Raw genomic sequence first — 21,573 nt, 5'->3', positions numbered from 1 at the left:
CACAGACAGGGCCAGTCACCAGGGAATGATATAAGGGCAGCACCAAGGATTCAGAACTGAGCAGAAGCAGGGATGGGTTATGGAGAGCAGCCTGGGGATAATCTAGAGGGTCCTAGCAGTTGCTGAGAGCAGTTACAGTCAGCATGTGAGTTGTAGGGACTGGTTGAAGGTCCAGAAAGCTGGCCTGGCACAGCTGGAACCCCCATGTCCCAACAGATCATGAGCATCCACGGGACTAGAGAAGGAAGTGAAAGGATCACACCCAAGGGAACAAGAGGCCCAGCACGGAAGAGCCTTGATGTGGAAGGAGTGTACACAACCCCAGCTTACCAGGGGCCGAGTTCAGGGTGCCAGGTGCTCATGGCCTTAGAGTCAGATTGCCTGGGTCCAGATCACTCCTCTATTTGCCAGCTAGGTAACCTTGGGTAGCCAATTAATTTTTCAAAGTGAGCTTATTTATATTTGAGATAGAAAGAATAATTTAAGAACTTACCCAGTTAATACTAACAAGGGGGCTAGGGAGAAAATTGTTTACCATGAAGGCATGAAAAGTTGAGTTGAGACTCCCAGGACCCACTACAACCTGAGTATAGTGGTGTGTGCATGTCATCCTAGTGCTGGGGAGGCAGAGACAGGGAAGCCCTAGGGCTGTGTCTGGCCAGTGTTGATGAATCAGTAAGCTCGGGGTTCAGTGGAAGACCCTGTCTCAAACAGTAAGGCAAGAGCGACTGAGAAAGACACTTGACATCGACCTTTGGCCTCCATACACACATGTGCACACAAACATGCACTCACATGTACAACACACACATACGCCCAATGCCTCTACAACATAGTACGTGCACAGTAGATGCTAGCTTTTGCCATTAATCTCGGTTCTTCTCTCACCTATCTTTTCTTGAAAAGAGAATTTTCTTCATAGCAGGTAGATGCACCTGACCTTGCCTTGCAATGAGAAGGGAATTGGACCTATTTATGAGGTTCTAAGTTCTAAGTAGTATAGGAATATCTTACTCATTTTCACCCCCTCCTAATCACGCAAGGAATGCCTCACTGATGCCTCTTAAAATTTTTTTTGTTCATTTTTATTTATTTATTTGAGAGTGACAGAGAGAGAAAGAGGCAGGCAGATATAGATAGAGAGAGAATGGACGCGCCAGGGCCTCCAGCCACTGCAAACACACTCCAGACGCGTGTACCCCCTTGTGACTGATGCCTCTTAATAGGCAAGAAACCTGAGGTTACTTAACTTGCTGCAGTCACCCAGCTGGGAAAGGAGCAGAGTAAGATTTCAGACAAAGTCTGTTGAGCTTCACAATCCATTACAATGGGCTTCCACAGAGGATAGTGGAAAGGGCCAGAGTTTAAGCTGCATTTGAGAGAGGAAACCTGGCCTGCCATTCTGCTCTCTTGCTTTCACCAAGCTGGAAGACGTGGTCATCAGACATGGAATCTGAGTGACTCCTCAGCCCCTAACCTGTCACGTCATGAAAGCAGCCCTTCAACAGTTACCATTCTTAGAGAGGAAGGGGAATGAGTAATGCAAAGTATTCATGGAGTTTGTTGGACTTGCCCACCATGGAAACAATGCACCTTGGGTAAAGCTTTTAACTTGTAAACAGGTAGCTTTCAGGCTGAGTCTAATGTACAGAGATGTTTTGCTTAATACAGCAGTATGTTTTTTATTTATTTATTGTTTTAAAGAGACAATTGGCCTCAGCCACGGTAATTGAACTCCAGATGCTTGTGCCACCTAGTCTGATGTGTGACCTTGCACTTGCCTCACCTTTGTACGTCTGGCTTATGTAGAATCTGGAAAGTCTAACATGGGTCCTTAGGCTTTGCAGGCAAGCGCCTTAAATGCTATCTCCAGCCTAGCAGATTGTTTTGTTTTTGTTTTTGTTTTTTTGTTTTTTCAAGGTAGGGTCACATTCTAGCTCAAGTTGACCTGGAATTCACTATGTAGCCTCCGGGTGTCCTTGAACTCCTGGTGATCCTCCTACCTCTGCCTCCAAGTGCTGGGATTAAAGGCGTGCACCACCACACCCAGCCCAGCAGTATGTTTTTTTAAACTTCAGATTAATTGCTGACATATTTAAGGGCAGCAGGTTTACATAAAACTCAAAATTTCTCAATTATCTTGAGAAATCCCATACTGAAAACTCTGGACCTCTGTCCTCCTCTGGCCACTGTTGGCTAGAGTGCAGCAGATAGGATGTGGAGGTGGGACAGTGCCTTCCAGTCTTCTACAGTCTCCCTTCTTGTTGTTGCCCATGTGGCAAGGAATGCCAGCACCCCACTCTTGTAGCTTCTCTCTCTTTCCGCCAGTTTTGTCTCACAGACAAAAGGAAAAAAGCCTGCCCATCATTATGGCTTCATTCATGCCTCTCTGCCTTTGCTTCTCTAGGTGTTCCCTTCCCAAAGAACTTCCTCCAGATCTGCAAGAAGATTCTGTGCCGCCTCTTCCGGGTCTTTGTCCACGTCTACATCCACCACTTTGACCGGGTCATCGTGATGGGAGCAGAGGCTCATGTCAACACCTGCTACAAACACTTCTATTACTTTGTCACAGAGATGAACCTCATAGACCGCAAGGAGCTGGAGCCCTTGGTGAGTATCATCTGCAATAAAGGCATGGAGGCAGAGTTGAGGGACCTGTAGCTGTCACTTGGAGGATTACAGAACTAGAATCCAGTGAACAGCAAAGGGTCAGGAGATGTCAAGTGTCCATTGCAGCCAGTTGAGTGTCTTAGGTTACTTCTAGGAGGTGCCATAATATGGTGGTGACATTGACCAAAGAAGTAGCTGTAATTGCCAGCTCTGAAATTATTGACTTAGAAACATAACCTCTTAAAGGTTGCTTTGATCCATACGTCATCCCTTACACCATTAATCAGTGCCAGTCAGAAACATTTCCTTAGTCAGCAAAGTGCGATTTAGCACCTACTGCTTGCCAGCTGCTAAGCACACTTCAGAGGAGAGAGCCCTATACAAGAACGTGGTGTCATGGGGTCTTTGCTGTTCATGCTGAATCTCCTGGGGTGAAGCAATCCAGAACATTTGAGATAAAACTCTAGTGTTTATGCAGGTGAGTGGGGTGTGCATTTGTTTTCTTTGTAAGCTACTTTCACCACTACTCTTGCTGTGGGCTTCAGAAACTCAGGCCTCCATTGCCTTTGTGACAGCTATGACTTTCATCTGAATGTTTGCATTTATTTGGCTATTTCTAGTACTTCTCTACCCGGTAGGATACATTGCTTTATGTTAAAAATTGTGCTTTTTTTCTGAGTCAGGCAAAGTGGCAGTTTTGCCAGATATAGTTGACAAAATAAGATTCAACCAAGTCTTTTTGAATAGTCACCAGAATTCTGGGCCAGGGTGAGTGCTGTTGCTACCAACTGTCTCTTTCTTCATCTGCATGTGAAATTACGGGTGTTATTATTACTTAAGAACTTAAGGCCAAGAACTCCCATGCCTACCACTGAAAAGATACTTTGTTATAGTCACACATCCCAAACTAAATGCCATGCTTTGACCAAGCATCCTCATGAGGCAGCACAAGGTCAGTCAGAAGACAGAGGGAGCAGACAAACAGGTATGAGTCACATGAAATGTCTGAGTAGGTTTTGGGTTACAGGGCCTGTCCCTAGTTGTCTGTTGCCTTGTCCTGTAGGGATTGGTGTGAGGCTTATTTAGGAGGTGGTTGGGTGTGAGCTCTGATTGGCTGCTTTGTATTGACTAGTGTGAGAACAGCTCACAGGCGAATTGTTTACATCTCCTTTATTAGCAAGCTCTGGGAGGGACAGTCCCTGCTAGCCAGCAAGGTCTCGGCTATTAAAGAACCAAAATGCAAAACATAAAAGACATGTTCAAAACAGTACAGTGTCTGTCTAGCAGAAGTGTTGGTGACACATAGCTACATTAGAATCCCTCAGATACAGCCTATGATTGCACTGTGAATACAGAGCCAAACACAGTTTTCTCTGCATCGTTCCATCAGTCTGGAATGGAGCAAAACTATTTGCATGCACTTGAGGTAACTTTTATATTATTTTATATCACTGACTATTTTAGTGGCTAGTTTTCTTTATTTTCTTAGTGAGGTTCTAGAAAGCACTTGGGGTCATGGACTAAGTTATCTCTGAACATTGTTGAATAATTCATACATATAGAGAAAAAACAAAATACATCAGTGGAGAGAATTTACTTTATGAAGACTACTGAGGGTAAATAGTCAATATCAGAAGAAAAGGTTGTATAAACAACTCAAGGGAGTTAAAATACAGGAAGCACTTGATAAAGTTGATTTCAGAAAATGTGGAGAGGGAAGTGTGGAGAGGAGTCATGTAAGGAAGAGGTGGAGGTAAACACGGTCAGTTCCCACCAACCATGCTCAAGTAGAAGACAGAAGGCAAACAGCTCCCATCGCCTCCCACCCTTTCACCCCAAGAAGAGGCCCTGCTAGGCGCTTAGGCTTTCAGCTTTGCTGAGCTAAATGAACAGAAACATCACATGGAGGGATCTGGACATCAGTTTTCCTCTATGCACCAAAGTATAAAGGCCATTGTAGGGTAAAGCTGAATGCAAATGAACAAGTAGATAAAGCCTTTCTTTGCCATTAAAAAAAAAAAAAAAAAAAAAAACCTCTGTCATTTTCTATAGCTGAAGACAGGCTCCAGGGATTCTAGCACCTGGCAGTACCAGGAGCTGCCTTGCAGTCTGAGTCCTAGCCAGTCCCTGAACAAGCCAGTATTCTACCAAAGAGCTCCTTAGGGGGCCTGGGAGAAAACCCATGATTAGCCTAACCAGAAATTATTAGTAATACAAGTGAGCAACATAAGTATCAGCTTTTTTCCTTCCTAAGCTTATATTTCTTTAAATCTTGGTTAAAACAGTATTTCTTCTGCATTTGTGTTAATTATAGTGACAAGGAAATTAATTGTAGTTTTAAAAAGTAATTATATGAAATTATGTATTTGCTTTATGCAAATATAAACATATAAATTATGGGAATAGGTACTGTGGATGTTTCTGAGATGAACACCTGTAATGTTAGCACTCAGGAATTGCAAGTTCAAGGCCGGCCCAAGCCAGTCGTACAGCTGCAGTTGTATTGTGCATAGGCCAGTCAGGGCCACATAAGACCTTATCTCAAAAATGAGGGGTGGGTGCTGAGGAAATGGCTTAGCAGGCTGGAGTGCTTAGTGTGCAAGCACAAGTCCTGAGACTACCTGAGTTGGATTTCCCAGCACCTACCTAGACAGCTAGGTGTGGTCATACAAGCCCATAACTTCAGTCCTGTGGGAAGTGTAGATCAGGGCTTGCTGGTCAGCCAATCTGACCAAAATCGGTAGCTCCAGATTCAGTGATAAACTCCTGTCTCAAGGAAACATGCACATGAGTGACTGACGAGAGTACCTGAGGTTCTCCTCTGACCTCTGGGTACACACTCAAGGGGCATGCGCATCTGCACACATGTGCATCAAACACACATACATACATATCAAGCTCAGATACCTAGCATATCCAGTATCTACTAAGAGTGTTATAATTGTTAATTGTTAGTGCTGACTTTTCACTGGAGGATGTTGCCAGAATACCTGATGTCTATGTGCAGTCTACTGTTCCAGTGCACATATTACAAGCAGGTATTGCATACCAGATCAATACATTCTTATCTTGTGTGCACCAAGTACTCCATGTGTTCAAAGCAAGTTGTTCAGATATTCTGCATGCTGTTTAAAAGATACTGCCTGGGAAAAACTCCAGTGCAGTCTAGAAAAGAGGCTATAATGAAAGTCTTCTTCATCCCCAAAGGATGAAAAAGAAGCCATTTTCCTTACATTCTTCAGAAACTAGTGCAGCTAGGGGCCAGAAGGGCAGCATTAATCCAGCATTCCCAGAGGTCCCACACTATCTGTGGGACACTCATGGAGTCATGCCATGGGATTCCCCAGTGCAGAACTCAGAGATCCATGTTCTGCTTCCCTCCATGCTTCTACATGTATAGCATTCCTCTGTCTGAGAGCCCACCAGGTTGCTCTTGAGAAGTGCTGCCTGAGCATCTGACACACAGGTTGTTTTGAGGACCCAACACAGCATAAGGGTAGGTGATTCCGTGATCTGTAAAGCATAAAACTCAGACTCTCATTTCAAGCCCCACTTACTTATTGGCAACCTTGAGAAAGATATTTGGCTTTTCAAACCTCCTCATTCATAGAATAAATATGACGAACTCATATACATTGGATTTTCCACATTCCAAGTACTTGAGAAATGGTAGCTATTAGGTGACAATATATACACATAGTAGTTTTCCTATAGTAAATGAAACTACCCTGCTTCTAGCTCTCATGGCTTTTCTTCCATCCGGTTGCAAACATTTGTATAGGTCTCTCCGATGGGCTGCGAGCTCTTTAAGGGCAGGGAATAAACAGGATACGTGTGTGTGGTGTCCATGGTGCCTAGTACATAATAAACACTTTTTACTTATTTTTGACTTGGAAGAGACTATAAAGATGATGTACATCTATTGAAAGGGATTCCACACCAGCAAGTCCTCCTTAGAACCACCCTTATCTCAGGATATGCCTGCAGACCATAATTTAGCCATTTTCTTATTGGGAATCATGGTTGATTTCATACGATTCACAGTAGAGATTAAAAGCAAATTAAGACACACAGCAGTGAAGGGAAATGTCACAAACTTTAGACCTGACAGTGAAAGATGGGGTCATTCTTTGTACCAGACAGGTCATCCAGGAAATGTTGAATGCTCTCATACTGCCTCTGTGTCCTGGAGTGCCAGACATAAAGTAACCAACCCTCACATTTTAGTACTAAAACGTCCAGTTCTGGGAAACCCTTGATCTGGAGTGAATTGGGATGACTAGTTATCCCGTCAAGCCACTGAGCTGAAAATCAACTTGGAATTCAGAAGCTGGGAAGAGGTCGCCCTAGCCAGTCCAGTGAAGGCCAGCACAACTGTCGGCCTCCAGAGCATGCCTTAGGGCTGCCCTCAGGACCTGCTGCTCAGCCTCGGCAGCCTGCAGCCTGGGAAGCCAGAGAAACATGCCTTGTGTCACTGCCTCTCCAACAGTGGGGGGGGGGGGGGAGGCTGGCATGATGACAGACAGACGTGGCACATCATCCATTTCTCATGTAAATGCAACAGCTGAAGATGGTCCAAACTCAAGCAAATTCACAGTTGGAGGAAAGGAACCCAAATGATGCTGGTAATTGGAAAATGGGCCAGGTCCTGATTGAATAAGCAGGCTGCTGTGGGCCCTTGGCTGCCTCAGAGTCAGCTGACAGAATTATCATTAGCGAGCACAAATAACCAGCAGTGCTTTGTTGGCCTTTCAATACAGACAAAAGCAAACTGAAAGAGGGCTGTTAGCACTGCAGTAGCTGTGAATGAAGTGCTCATCAGGGTGGCAAGAGAGTGACTGGCAACAGACAAGCGGGTTCTAGTTTATCCTAATATGCCTGCGACCCCTAGGTGACCTGACCTGGGCCCAGGGCCTTCCTGTTGTCTCTTCAGGGCTCCTTATCTCTAACAGTGAAGGTGATACCATCTTCCACCTCCTGCAGGTCTTGCTGTGAAACCAAGACTTGCCTCTGGACTGTTGTGCGCCTCATAGCAGGATACCTGGGTCATAAGATCTTCAGTTAAGACATTTCTCAGTAGGCTCCACACCCCACCTGCATCAGAATCTCATGGAAGTGCTATTTTGAAATGCGTGTACAAGACCCTCATCCTGGCTCCATGACTCACATCCTTGAGTTTAGTGCTTAATACCAGTCAGTCTGCATCTTACTAAAATGCAAATTTTGATTCTGCATGTCTGATGGGATAGGACTCCAGAATGTTCTTTTTGTCTCCAGATGACATTGATGCCACTGGACTTCACTACTACACTTCAAGCGGAAAGACCCTAGACAATTAAAATGACTATTTTTGGTATATCTTTTCTCCTTTTAGATTAAAAGTTAGCTCAGTAAAGTGGGAAAGTAAGAAAGGAGAAAAATACTCAAAAGAACATCCCAGTTAAAGCTGGGGAGATTATTCTGTGGTTAAAAGCAACTGCCACTTAAGCATGAGGACCTCTTAGGTCAGGGATGGCGAAGTTTGACTCCCCAGAGCCCATGTAAAAAACTGGGCCTGGCCACACACCTATAGCCCCATTCCACAATGGGGGGTGGGGAGAGACTGGAGGATCGCTAGGGCTCACTGATGGACAGCAGCTCCAGATTGAAGGAGAGATCCTTTCTCAAGGAAAAGAAATCTATGGATGAATAGTACAGAAGGTCACCCAGCGTTCTCCTCTGGGCTCTCCATTCACAAGCATGGGGCACATCACATCTGCATTCACTCGTGCATATACCACACATCACACACACAACACCATACATGTCCACATACAAAGAGTGCCCTGAGCAGTGCTCAGCAAAATGCATTTATAAAATACTACATACTCACCACTTTTGAAGACTCAGCAGTGTGATACATTAGCCAGATGAGTCCTCAAGACAATATCTAGTAAAGAAACTGGTGCATTTGTGTGGCCTCCCCAATTTAACTGCGTTTGATAACTGAGCCTTTCTTCTTTTGTTACCACTCATTAACTTCTAGAGAGATCCTGGTCCATAGAATATATCTCGGGCAACATTACCTACCTTTGTGGTGTATCTTAAGATTTTACATTTTTCTTGCCTCCACCCTGGTGCTAACCACATGCCACTGCTGCTGCATGGTGAAAGAAGGAAGGTAGGAGGGAAGTGAAGCCCCATATGGGAGACCTTTATAGAAAAAATGAAGTCCAGTCACATTTGTCTTTACCTCACTCCTCATTCATTGCTGTATAATATCCCATAGTTGAGTTCTTACCACGTGCAAGGCACTAAAGCGTTTTCAAGAAATAAGCATAGTTCTACCTCTTGACCTCAGATATTCCACTAAACTCTTTGCATGTTTTATTTCATCTGCTCACACTTATTAACATGACCACATGGATGAACATGTGAGCCGCATTCCTTTCTGTCCTTCATTCCTGATATTTGTTATGCCCACAACAGGAATGTGCCTGACGCTAATGACTGACACTCATAGACTTCAGTACCAAAACTACCATGAGAACTTTGAAAAAGTTTGATGACTAAAGTCACAGAAAACTTTGTCTCCTGAAGGCCTAGACACAACCTGTCTGAGTGAGTCCAAGCATATGTTACCTGCTTCCCTCTAAGAGGTGGCCAGCCAGGCCTGCCCTTCCCTTAGAGAAGGTTGGGTGAGTACAGTAGCCAAGGTTGGCCTAAGATGGCAAGATCAGGTCAGGACTGTGAGGAGAAGCAGAGCCTCTTGCCTGAGCCAAACTGCTCCCTGGAGAGCAGGCAATGAAGAGTCATTGTGTGTCCTTTAAGCCTTCTCTTTTCAAGCACTGTTTGTACAAAGGCCTCAGACAACTGCTTGTCAGGCGGGTTCCTTGATTTGCAGCCAAATGACTCGTACTTGGACACAGACGTCTGAGAAGAAAGCTTCAGCCCACAATTTGGCTTTTACAATAATATTTTCACTATCACATTACCACATTACTTGATTGACTCTGAACTAGTAATGTGCCCGAGCCTCAGTTTGCCCGTCTTCAAAGGACATCAACCCTAGAGACCTTCAGACTTAATTGGCTGACACTGTGTGTCACTGCGCTTGTCATTGTCTCTCCAAAATGGTCTTTTCTCTTTGCTTAGAGAGGTGGTCTTCATGGATTGAAGCTCACCAGGGCAGCAGCAGGAGAAGCTGGAGCCTGCAGCTCATGGGGCTTACATTGCTGATTTAGATGCTGTGTGAATGCGTGTGTACATCCGTCCAGGATGCATCAGTTGGGGGTTGTTCACAGCAACCCAAATGCCCAGAGATGAGTGGGAATACCTGCCAGAGACCATTTTAGGAGCTTTGGCAGGCTTATTCAAGTGTCATTTTGAAGAATGGCAAAGAGTTGAGTGGCTATTTACAATTAATTACATTGTGCAAAATCAGCTATATCTTTGCCAGACCTATTTATTCACTCCTATTGATGTCCAGGGCATTTTTGCTTCTGGTTTGTGGGATGGTGGGTGTTCTGTTCAGAGGGAAGAATGTTGCATTGTTTGGTTTTTAATTGGGTCAGGGGTAAGATATAGCCTGAATTGCTTCAGGCTCTAAATTCTGTTTGGTTAGAATTTAAAATGATACAAATCGGAAAATTAATTTAAATAATAAAAGCTAGGTCTGAACTGTGCTGGAGAGTTACTCATCATATGTCCATGAAGGAGAAATGAAAGACAGTAAAACTTTAGCAAAAAGTGTCAACAGTGGTTATTATTGTTGTAACTTTTGGGGGGTTTTGGTTTTTTGACATATTTATTATTACTTTTATTATTACCATCATCATCATTATTATTGAGAGGGTTTTGTTTTTGTTTTTTGGGGGTAAGTTCTCACTCTAGTTCAGGATGACCTGGAATTCACTATGAAGTCTCAGGGTGGCCTCAATCCCACAGCTATCCTCCTACCTCTGTCTCCTGAGTGCTGGGATTAAAGGCATGCACCACCACGCCCTCCTTATCCATTTTTTTGTTTTTGTTTTTAAAGTAAGGGCTTACTCTAGTCTACTCTGTACCCTAGGCTGATTTCAAGCTCATGGCTATCTTCCTGCCTCAGCCTCCTGTGTGGTGTGGTGATAGGCATCGGTCACCTTTCCCAGAAATCGTGGTTTTCTCTCAATGGAATTATAGAAAATAATTTTTTTTACATATCTTTTTGGATACTTTTTGGTTTTCTACCACAAACATGAGTTACTTATAAAATCAAAAAAAGTCAAGCTTTATGCTTAAAGACCTTTTTAGCAAAGGCCAAAGTATCATAGGCCAAACATCCTATGTGCCAGGACTAAGGACTGAGTAGCTGGCCACAAAAAATCAATTAAAATTAAATGAAAGTAAAAGGTTCAGATGCCTCTACTTGGTTTTAGAATGCCTTTGTTTTTTTTGTTTTTTGTTTGTCCCTTCAACTCCAAGCTTTACAAAGAGAACAAAAAGGATTGATTGAAAGGAGTTTATATCATGGAATGGCCTCTACATAGCTTATTAAATATAAGTATAAATATACAATAACTGCAGGTAATTTAGGGAAATCATACTCTATTACAGTGACCTCTACTCCCTACTTATTAAGATATTAATAAAACTTGGAAACAGAAGGTACCAAGAATGCTTCCTCTGCCCTGGTCTCAGTTGGATCACACTTCAGGCTTCTTCCCTTCCTGTGCACAGAGACCATGCCCAGCCTGCTTCACATCACTCCATTCCTCTGTTGGTCTGTCTTTTGCATGGAGGGTAATATTCTAATCACAGCTAACTCTCAATGATTAACCACTGGTTTAAAATATAAAACATGAGTTAGAGATTGCTCAGTGGTTAGGTGCGCTTTCTGCACATGGATGAGGTCTGAAACTGAGTTCAAATCTCCAGATTCCACATAAAACAGCTGTGCATGGCCACATGTGCCTGTAACCCGGGTCTTGCAGGAGAACAAAGACCTAAGAAATTTCAGATCTCTGCAAGCTCTGGAAATCAGTGAAAGGAATCTGTAGAAGGAGACTCTGGCTCAAAACAAGACCAAGTAGAAGGAAGAACTATGTAGTGGAGCAAGGCACCTGACATTCCTCTCCTGCCACAGCAGGCAAGAGATCCCCATCACAGGTAAGCTTATGTGGTGCCACAAGGGCACATACATGTACATACCACACACACACACACACACACACACACACACACACATAAATATCTTTTTAAAAGATCAGCAAATAATTTTTGTATTGCATGCTACTTCTTCATCTTCTCAGATGTTGGCTGATCTTCCATCCTGCAGGGATACATAATGTACTCTTGCTTCTGTCTAGATCTAGGCTGGGTAGAAATGATTTTGACTGGAAGAGAATGTCTTTAGCATTCAGTAAACGTGTGTTTACCAGCTCACTGTGCTGAATATCAAGGTCCCTGGCTTCCAGGAATTAACTGGAAGGTGTCTTCCTAGCTCCATTGTGAATTTCTATAGAATATCCCAAAATATTTTTTCCAGAAGCTGCTAGATCTAAGGAATGTCAAAAGGTGTTAGGTCAACAGAAGCTTCCATGGTGAAATAATGGTGGCAAACAGTGTTCATAGAGCTAGTCAGGTTTCTTTCATGCACTAACATGCATTTATTTATCAAACTAAGACAGAATATATAGCATTTCTTTGACGAAGGAAGGAAATTCTTACAGAGCAATTTGTGGTGTTACACTTTTTGAAATACCCTTTGGTAAATACACAGTTCTATACGATCAACTTCTGTACTGTGAGCTAGTCCTCTTCAGGCTGCTGAGTGTCTGTTAATAAGTATTTCTTGAAAACCAGCTATATGTCAGACATCATTCTGAACAAAGAGTAATAATCAAGTAAACACCATTCTCTTTGTTGTTGTTGTTGTTGTTTTTCGAGGTAGGGTCTCATTGTAGCTCAGGCTGACCTGGAATTCACTCTGTAGTCTCAGGGTGGCCTCAAACTCTCTGCAAGCCTCTTACCTCTGCCTTCCAAGTGCTGGGATTAAAGGTGCATGCCACCACCATTATTTAAGAAGCTTTAAGGTTGGTTGGTTTGTGTTTCAAGTAAGGAACATCTACATTCTTTAAGAAGATCATAGAGTTTGGTTGCTTTGTGTGTTTGAGACAGTCTCACTCTAGCTCAGGCGGGACTGGAACTCATGATCTTTCTGCCTCTGCCTCCATAGTATTCAGATTATACACCTGGCTAGAAGTTCACAGTTTTAAATAATGATAACCTGCAATCTATTGCTTAAAGCAACACCCAATTCAGTAGCCACTAGCCATTTGTTATTTAACTAAAATTAAGTGAAAATTAATAACTTTGTAACCTGCCATCTATATTTTCAAGTGCTCAAAAGCCACATGTGTTTAGTGGCTATTGCAGTGTCTGTCCATGTGCTGGACTTATCCCTTACCGTGGAACATTCTTTCAGGTACCACTGAATTAGAAGTTCTGTCCTCAAAAGTAATTTCCTACCAACACACTGTTAATAATACTCTGTCCCTCCAGAATGGCTGCCAGATATGTTCAAAATGTTCCCATGCTACCTTGATGAGGCATTTCCATTTCATTCTATAATCCTCTATTGTGGTTCACATCTTTTTACTAAGCCACTGTGTTCTAGTTCACAGATAAGGAACAGATAACATTTCCAAATCATGTGCTCAGCATTTCTCCCATTCGACCCCTCTGTCTCCCATCAGCCTTCATGTCAGCAAAGTGCTCAAAACATTAGGACTGATGTTGGTCTCTAGAGCATCAAATAGTTATTATACTTTTTCTTTAAACTTGGTTTTACAGTGTTGGAAATTGCTACAGATGTCAGTTAAAGCAGGGATTAATTATTGTTCTTGAGTATTTATATGAAAATGGGAATGGCCAATGTGGCTTGATGCCCATATACAAGCCTGCCAAATCTTGGCTGATATGTGTGGTCTAGGCTAGTTTAAATTTCTTGACCAGATAAGACTAGATTCTTTGGCTCCATAAAGTGTCAAATGAGTATCAAACTGGGATTTTAGTGAAGGGCTTTACTTCTGGAAATAGAACATTGCATCCCACCATAATAAAACCATAAGGATGAGATTACAGATAGTCCCGGACCTTGGGGACTCACGGACCACTTTTGTGATCTTAGAATTTCTTCCCATGAAGTAATCGTACACATAAAGGTCAGATATACAATTAAACCATTACTCAGTACTGAAACATAGTACTAACTAATAATATTAGCCCCACCACATTAGTGCTCATAGGTTCCTATTACATTATGATTCTGAGTGCAGCTGGAAAAATAAATAAAAATAAATGGATGCAGGTGAATCTGGGTGAAAAGAGATGTAATGATTACTCCAAAGGAAACTTCCCAGAATCCTTTGAATTGGCCATGTGCCTTTGCCACAGTACCATTGTATATTCAAGGCCCTTGGCCTCCATATGCTCTGTTGTAGTCAGCTCCACGCTGCTGGGATGAACTTCCAAATCAGACACAGTTTATGGGAGGGAGGAACTTATTTGAAGCTTATACATCCAGGGGAAGTTCCACTGATGGCAGAAGCGGGCCCCCTTTTACTGATCCAAGCAGAGAGACACAACCACACAGCCAGCACCATGTACAAGAACATGAACCAGCAACCAAACAACAGGGAACCCAGGCAGAGCTCAAGTGCTTTGCATAAGTTTGGGCTAGAAATCACATCTGCCCCAGTGACACCTCCTCCAGCCAGGCAGCTGGAGACAAGCTTTACAATAAAAACACCTCAGTTTATTGGAGGACATTCAAACTACCACATCTTACTAAATCCTGATCATTCTGTAAGTCTTTATTTTAAAATATTTTTTGGTTTATTTTATTTATTTGAGAGTGACAGAGAAAGAGGCAGATAGAGAGAATGGGTGCGCCAGGACCTCCAGCCACTGCAAACAAACTCCAGATGCATGCGCCCCCTTGTGCATCTGGCTAACGCGGGTCCTGGGGAGTTGAGCCTCGAACCAAGGTCCTTAGGCCTCACAGGCAAGCACTTAACCGCTAAGCCATCTGTCCAGCCCATTCTGTAAGTCTTAATTGTTACTTTCCTAGAGACAACTACTACTCTTCCCCTATGTATTAGGTTCTTATTGGTTGTTCTCATTAGTACCCTAATCTCAAAGCTGGTGACCATCCCAGGCAGTAGTCACCATGTCTTCGTGGACAACAGTGTTAGAGATGATGACACGTCCTTTGCACCTGTTTCAACTCCTCTGCAGTGAGCTGAGTCCAGCTCACTCATAAGCTCCTCAACGAAAGACGGACATGGCAAAGAAGTTTTGGATATATTTTTAAACTACCACAGATACTAAAAAAAATTTAACTGCCTTTGACCCCTGTATTTTCCTTTCTCCTCCTACTTCCCACAGCTCAGGTGGGCTGCCTCCTCAGAGTGCTCACTGCTCCAAAAATCCCGTCTCAGTGAAAACTCCCATTGCTTCACTATGCTCTGCTGCTCTGCCCTTTTGTAAAGACATTGACCTAGCCAATTGCCTCCACTTTCTCACTTACCTTTCGTTTCACAGTAACCTGCCTTGCCCTACTGTCCTGCTCTTTCTATGGAAGTAGGAGCCTACAACCTTATATACTTATTCTCATATAAAGAAGAGGCAATGAGTATTATGCATGAGTACAAGTGGAATTTTAAAACACTATACTCAACAAAAGAACACAGTCACAAAAGGTACAAACAGTTTGCTTCTATTTACATCAAATTTCAGCACAGTATAATACCTAATGCACATCAGCAGTTGGCTGGGCCCACAGCTGGGGAAAGAGGATTGACTGCAGAGATGTAAGATTGTTTTTAAGAGTGATAGAAATAGTCCATATCTTAATTGTGGTGGTGGTTACATGGGAGCAGACATCTGTCAAAACTCATCAAACTGTACATTTAAATAGAAGCATTTATGTAGATAAAATATGCCTTGATACACTTTATTTTTAAAATGTACTTGGTAAATTTATCTATCATATTAAAAAAAGAAAACAACTAAAGTCTGCACAAGAGCTATGTTTTGACAGGTCTTTGCTTAAAACTTTGACTTTCATGTCTCCTGGCAATTCACAAGGCTAACAGAAGAGTAGCAGCTTATCTCTAAGGGCCAATTAGAGTATATGCATTTTCAGTTGGTTATAATAGCAAAAATGGTTCTTGTCACAGTCACATGAGGAACCCTCAGGCAGGGAAGTTGCCTGTTGCTAGCTTCAATCTCATGCATCTATATTTTTTAGAGCTAACAGCAGACACTGAGGGTAGACCTGTGGCAGCTGGATGAAAGGGTCACCATGGGGGTCTTCAAAGGGTGCTGAACCGTTTAAAGTGGTTGGCAGACACAGATCATCTCAGCTCTCTGACCAAAGACATGCAATCATATTTCACAGGCCAGCATCCAAATTCCTCATCCACCATAGCTGCTCCAGGTATGCAGGGAAGTGTATGCAGGCGTGCTCCCCCATCTCCTAGCAATAGCTATGAGTGGCCGTCACCCATTCTGCTGTAAATGACCTGGGGGTGGGGGAACTCTCAAAGTATGTCCATTCTCAAGCCCAGGGCCTAAGCTAAGGAACATTCTCCGTCCTGTGGGGCCTCCCTGGTGGGCCTCAGTAACACTCAATATGGCACTTCTCAAACTATTTTCTGCACAAGAGAATCTGGGGAACTTGTAAAGAATGAGGGAGACCAGGCTGTACTATTGAAACTTCAAGTTGAATAGGCCTGGAGTGCAATGACTATTCATTTTAACAAGCTCCTAGGTTCTTGGGATGTAGGTGACCAAAGAATTAACAGTTTGAAGCTAATACATTCCCAACTTCCTCAGCAGGACTGGAGGTGACAGGATATCTTAACTTGAGGATGGCCTCTTGCCCACCCCACCCCTGCCTCTTTTTTTAGAAAGATGACATCTACCCTGATTCTTTTGTTTTCAACTTCATCTTTACTTCCCCTCACCCTATTCCTTCTCTCAGAATCAACCTTACTATATGGTAGAGACAGTACCATGTCTTTACCATAATGGTGTTTCTGTCGCCCTCACTGGCAGCCGTTGTCATCATACCCTAGAGACCCATGCCCCCAGGCCTCACAGCTTCAGCCTGGGACTTCACCTATGCTAGATCCCCCTCACACAACCCTGAATACTCCTAGGGCACTGTGACCCAGCCACATTTGGGGGTTGGGACACTTTCAGGGAAATTTGTGGTCTGAATGAACCTTCCTACCTGTGGACATGAGAATAGCCTCACCTTTCTTTCTAGTAAGATGAGAGGGCACAGCCTCTTTTTACAAGTGCTGTGTGTGTACTGGGTAAAGGCTAAACCCAGCTCTGGGGTCCCACCTCCTCTTCCCTTAGAAGGGCCACATTTTCTTATTGATTCCTGTGTAGAATTACATTAGAAGAAATGGTTCTTGATGCTAAAACTAAATCTTAAATCCCATGGATTAAGGAAGTGCTAGATTCCCTGTGGTTCTAGCACATTGTCAATCCATAATGACACAGATGACTATTGCCTTTCTTTCTTGCTAGTCCTACTAATATAGTTATTTTAAAACACATTTGTGATAGAGATGTATATGTTTTATTAAGATATCTTAGCATGAAATAACTGTAAATATGTTGTGAAAATTAGTTATTTTTCCACTGACTACATAGCTTAATGATATAATAGAACAGGCAAGTACTACAACAAATGTATTTATTTATTAGCTCATCTAAAGTATTTGTTTACTTTTATTTAATGATTAATATATGCATAATTACATGAGATAAATACTGTTTGATTTCAATTTTAGAGAAAAAGAAAACCAAATGATAAGGTAGTTTATCCAATGTTACACAGCTTTATCCAACCAGGAGGTGGCCATGCACAGATCAACTCCAAAACCTAGACAGATAGTCTGTCTTAATGCATTCATGCTGCTACAACAAAATACCCTCAACTATGGATAAAAGAAATGTATTGTTTACAGTTGTAGAAGCTCACAAGTCTGATATCCAGGGCCCATCAGTGTCTCATAAGGGCTTGATCTCTGCCTCTTAGACACATGCAATTCATCCCCAAATGATAGAGGGTCCAAGTAGCTCACCAGAACATCTTTTGTAAGGGCACAAATCCCATCTGTGAGGGCAGAGCCCTCATAACTTCATCTCTTGCCCCAAGGCCCAACTTCTTAACACTACAACCTTAGGTATTAGGGTCCTACCTATGAATTTTGAAGGTTTCTGACAGAGAAGTTTACCATCTATGGCTGAAATTCTTTCCAGGGGGATGTTTGCTGAGGGACATACTTCCCCAAATGAGTGTTGATGAGCTAGCTGAAGCAGCTAGATAACTTCCAAAAACCTCCAGCTTCAGGAGTCCAGTTCTGTACTCTCAGCATTGTCTGGCTATGTGAAATAATGTGGTGGTTTGATTCATATGTCCCCCATAAACTCATGTGTTCTGACTGCTTGATCCCCAACTGATTGCAATTTGGGAAGTAGAGCCTTGCTGGAGAAGGTGTGTTACTGGGGGTGGACCTTGAGTTTTATTAATCCCTAGTTTGTGTTTAGTTGGCACATTCTTCTGCTGCTGTTGTCCACTTGATGTCAGCCAGGAGGTGATTTCCAGCCTCTGCTAATGCCATGTTTTCCCCTGCCATCATGGATGGAGCTTCCCTTTAAGATAAGCCAAAATAATCTCTTTCCTCCCACAAGCTGCTTTTGGTCAGGTGGTAGCAACACAGAGTAACTACAACACCATGGGCAGGACACTACAGCTTTCTGAGCCAATGCAATGTGCATCATTGAGTGAGCCAAATGAGATAGCAGGGCATAAAGTGGTGCCAAGTGCTGAAGCAGAGCCCAAGACGTGATCCCTGTCCATGAGAAGCCTCATGCCTGTAGATCATAAGCCCCAAACCCAAAGTCCACAGAAACCATACAGGTAACAAACAAGAGTTAGCAGGCAGGTAGTGAGCAATAGGACCCTGTGGGAACAGCCACTGTGTAACTTCCACTATTGACTTCGTTGTGGGCAGTAAGGCCCAGTGTTTCTAAATCAAAGGAAACTGGAACTACAACATTTTAGGTGAACTCTCCTGAAGCTTAAAAGGTAGCAACTAATTAAGGTAGTTTTCCTATTTTCTAACATCAGACCTAACAAACCCCTTCTAGGAGTGTAAATTTGCATAGGAGCCTTCCCATGCATTCATAGTCTACGTAGAGCCATAGTGTGTACAAAAGAGGTTCTAGAACTTCTTACATGCACCATGTCTACACTTACAGTGTTACTTTTAGAGTTCCCTCTTATCTTGAAAATCCAGGACTTCCATGCAGATGAAGTGAAGTGCTTGTGTATATATGGTTGGAGATGAATGATGACTAGGTATACAGGTTTGGAAGAAGCAGCCAAGACAATGGCATTGTGATTGAGTTGGCATCCATTTCACACCATGCTGCACCATTGTTGATCTGCAGTGACTGTATAGCCAACAAGGGACACAGAGCAAGGCTATTCCTTTGTCTTCAGCTTCTTTTGACAAGCCTAGTATTGTCACTGGTTGGCATGAAGAGCCTTTAACCTGTCACTACCAGGCCCAGGCACTAAGCAGCTGCTGTTACTGTATATACTCCACACAGTAGAGCCTACAGGAGCTCCATGCACCACCTCTGTCCTGAGGAGCTGTAGAAAAGTACCAGACACATGTGGAAGGATTTTAGCTCATTAATCTTTGGAAAACATGGGCAAATAGATAGAGTGAAATGTTTGGCCACATGCATATTCAGATTTAGTTTTCCAGTCCAGTGATGGAAGAGGAAGACTTTCAATCTCTAAGTTCCTTTTCAAAATAAGGTTTATGTTATGGCTTTGAGTTGTTTTGGAGCTCACTCTTTTCCTGCAGGTTCCAACAGCCTTTGTGAACTACAGGGTAATATGATAGGTGTCCAGGAGCTGCAGATATTGTCATCTGGTGCTATTGGTGTGAGATGTTAGATTAAAACAGGTTCTAAGGGCTAAAGAGTTTGCTCAGTGGTCAAAGCTCTTGCTTGCAGAGCCAAAGGACCCAAGTTCAATTTCCCAGGACCCACATAAGCCAGATGCACAAGGTGGCGCACGCATCGGGAGTTTGTTTGCAGGGGCTAGAGGCCCTGGTGCGCCCATTCTCTCTCTCCCTCTCTCTCTCCTCTCACTGCCTCTCTCTCAAAAAAAATAAATAAATAAATAAAAATAAGACAAAATAAAAACTAGGGGCTGGAAAGTTGGCCAGGGGTTAAGGCAGTTGCCTGCAAAGCCAAAGGACCCAGGTTCGATTCTCCAGTACCTACATAAGCCAGATGCACAAGGTGATTAATGCATCTGGTGTTCATTTGCAGAGGCTGAAGGCCCTAGTGCACCCATTCTCTCCCTCTCCCTCCCTTCTTCCCTCCCTCCCTCCCTCCCTCCCTCCCTCCCTCTCTCTCTCTCTGTTTCTCTCTCCCTTTTTCTCACCCTCTCAAATAAATAAATAAAAGATTTTTAAAAGTCAGGTTCTTGGACATAGTCTATCTTGGTTTTTGTTGCACTGAAAGAATGATTAACATTTTGCATTTTAAATGGAAGAGTTGTGAACATTTGTATTTCCAAGATAGATAGCAATAACAGCAGAATTAGTTGAGCATGGATGTTCTCTTGGAAAAAAAGAAAGCAGGCATTCACATAAGCACATGTGGATGTGCACACACATACACACATAGTAATGCTCACTTTTCACCAACAAAGCTCCAAATCTTTGAAAACTTCCTTGGGATTTTTTTTTTTCATTTTGCTGAAGAAATTATATGTAAAAATCTCTTGAAAGCTTTAGATTTGGTTTTTCCCCAAAAAATATTAGCTATGAGTTTTTTCCTTAAAATTTATTTTGTAGTAAAATATAGGTTATATGAAATTTAGCATCTTAACTATTTTAGAGTATACCATTCAGTGGCATTAATTATACCCACAAGGCTATGCAACCATCTCTATACCCATCGCTACCCCTTCTTTTTTCAGGACCAACGGTTTTGCTGGGTGTGATGGTCGATGCCTGGAATCTTAGCACTCAGGAGATCAAGGCAGGAGGATTGAGAATTGTAGGCTAGCCTGGCTACATAGAAAGACATTGTGTCTGGCTGGGGAACTGGCTCAGCAGTTAAAGGAGCTTGCTTGTAAAAGCTGCCAGCCTTCATTCAATTCTCCAGTACCTATGTAAAGCTAGATGCACAGTATGACACATGCATCTGAGTTTGTTTTGCAGCAGCAAGAGGCCCTGGTGCACTCATCATATCTCTCTTTCTCTCTGTCTCTCTGAAATAAATACATAAAAAGAAAGAGGTCTGGAGAGATGGCTTAGCAGTTAAGGCACTTGCCTGCGAAGCATAAGGACCCAGGTTCAATTTCCCAGGACTCATATAAGCCAGATGCACAATGTGATACATGCATGTGAAGTTCTTTTGCAGTAGCTGGAGGCCCTGGCATGCCCATTCTCTCTTTTTCTATCTCTCTCTCTCCCCCCCCCTCTCTCTTAAATAAATAAATTTTAAAAAGAAAATGGGACAATAAAACATAAGAATACATATTTTAACCTAATAAATAATTCACAAAGAAATAAAATTAAATTAAAAGTTTATTTGTGTGTGTGTGTGTTGGGCAGAAGACAACCTTGAGTATCATTCGTCAAACACTGCACACTTCTTTTTTTTCTTTTCTTTTCTTTTCTTTTTTTTTTTTAATTTATTTATTTGAGAGGGACAGACACAGAGAGAAAGACAGAGGGAGAGAGAGAGAATGGGCGCGCCAGGGCTTCCAGCCTCTGCAAACGAACTCCAGACGCGTGCGCCCCCTTGTGCATCTGGCTAACGTGGGACCTGGGGAACCGAGCCTCGAACCGGGGTCCTTAGGTTTCACAGGCAAGTGCTTAACCGCTA

General features: G+C 42.8%; 1 protein-coding gene across 1 annotated transcript in view; it reads left to right on the top strand.

Annotated features, from left to right (window-relative positions):
- Mob3b (MOB kinase activator 3B) overlaps nucleotides 1-21,573 on the top strand; it is a 201,241-nt gene that overhangs the window by 166,711 nt on the left and 12,957 nt on the right. Inside the window, exon 3 of the mRNA XM_045141532.1 lies at nucleotides 2,408-2,610. Within this exon, the coding sequence (XP_044997467.1) occupies nucleotides 2,408-2,610 (203 nt within the window). The remainder of the gene's footprint in view (nucleotides 1-2,407; nucleotides 2,611-21,573) is intronic.

This window comes from Jaculus jaculus, chromosome 1 (genome assembly GCF_020740685.1).
Source record: "Jaculus jaculus isolate mJacJac1 chromosome 1, mJacJac1.mat.Y.cur, whole genome shotgun sequence".
Classification (NCBI taxonomy): domain Eukaryota; kingdom Metazoa; phylum Chordata; class Mammalia; order Rodentia; family Dipodidae; genus Jaculus; species Jaculus jaculus.
Note: the sequence above shows the minus strand (reverse complement) of the source record. Positions and strands in the feature narration are given on the sequence as shown.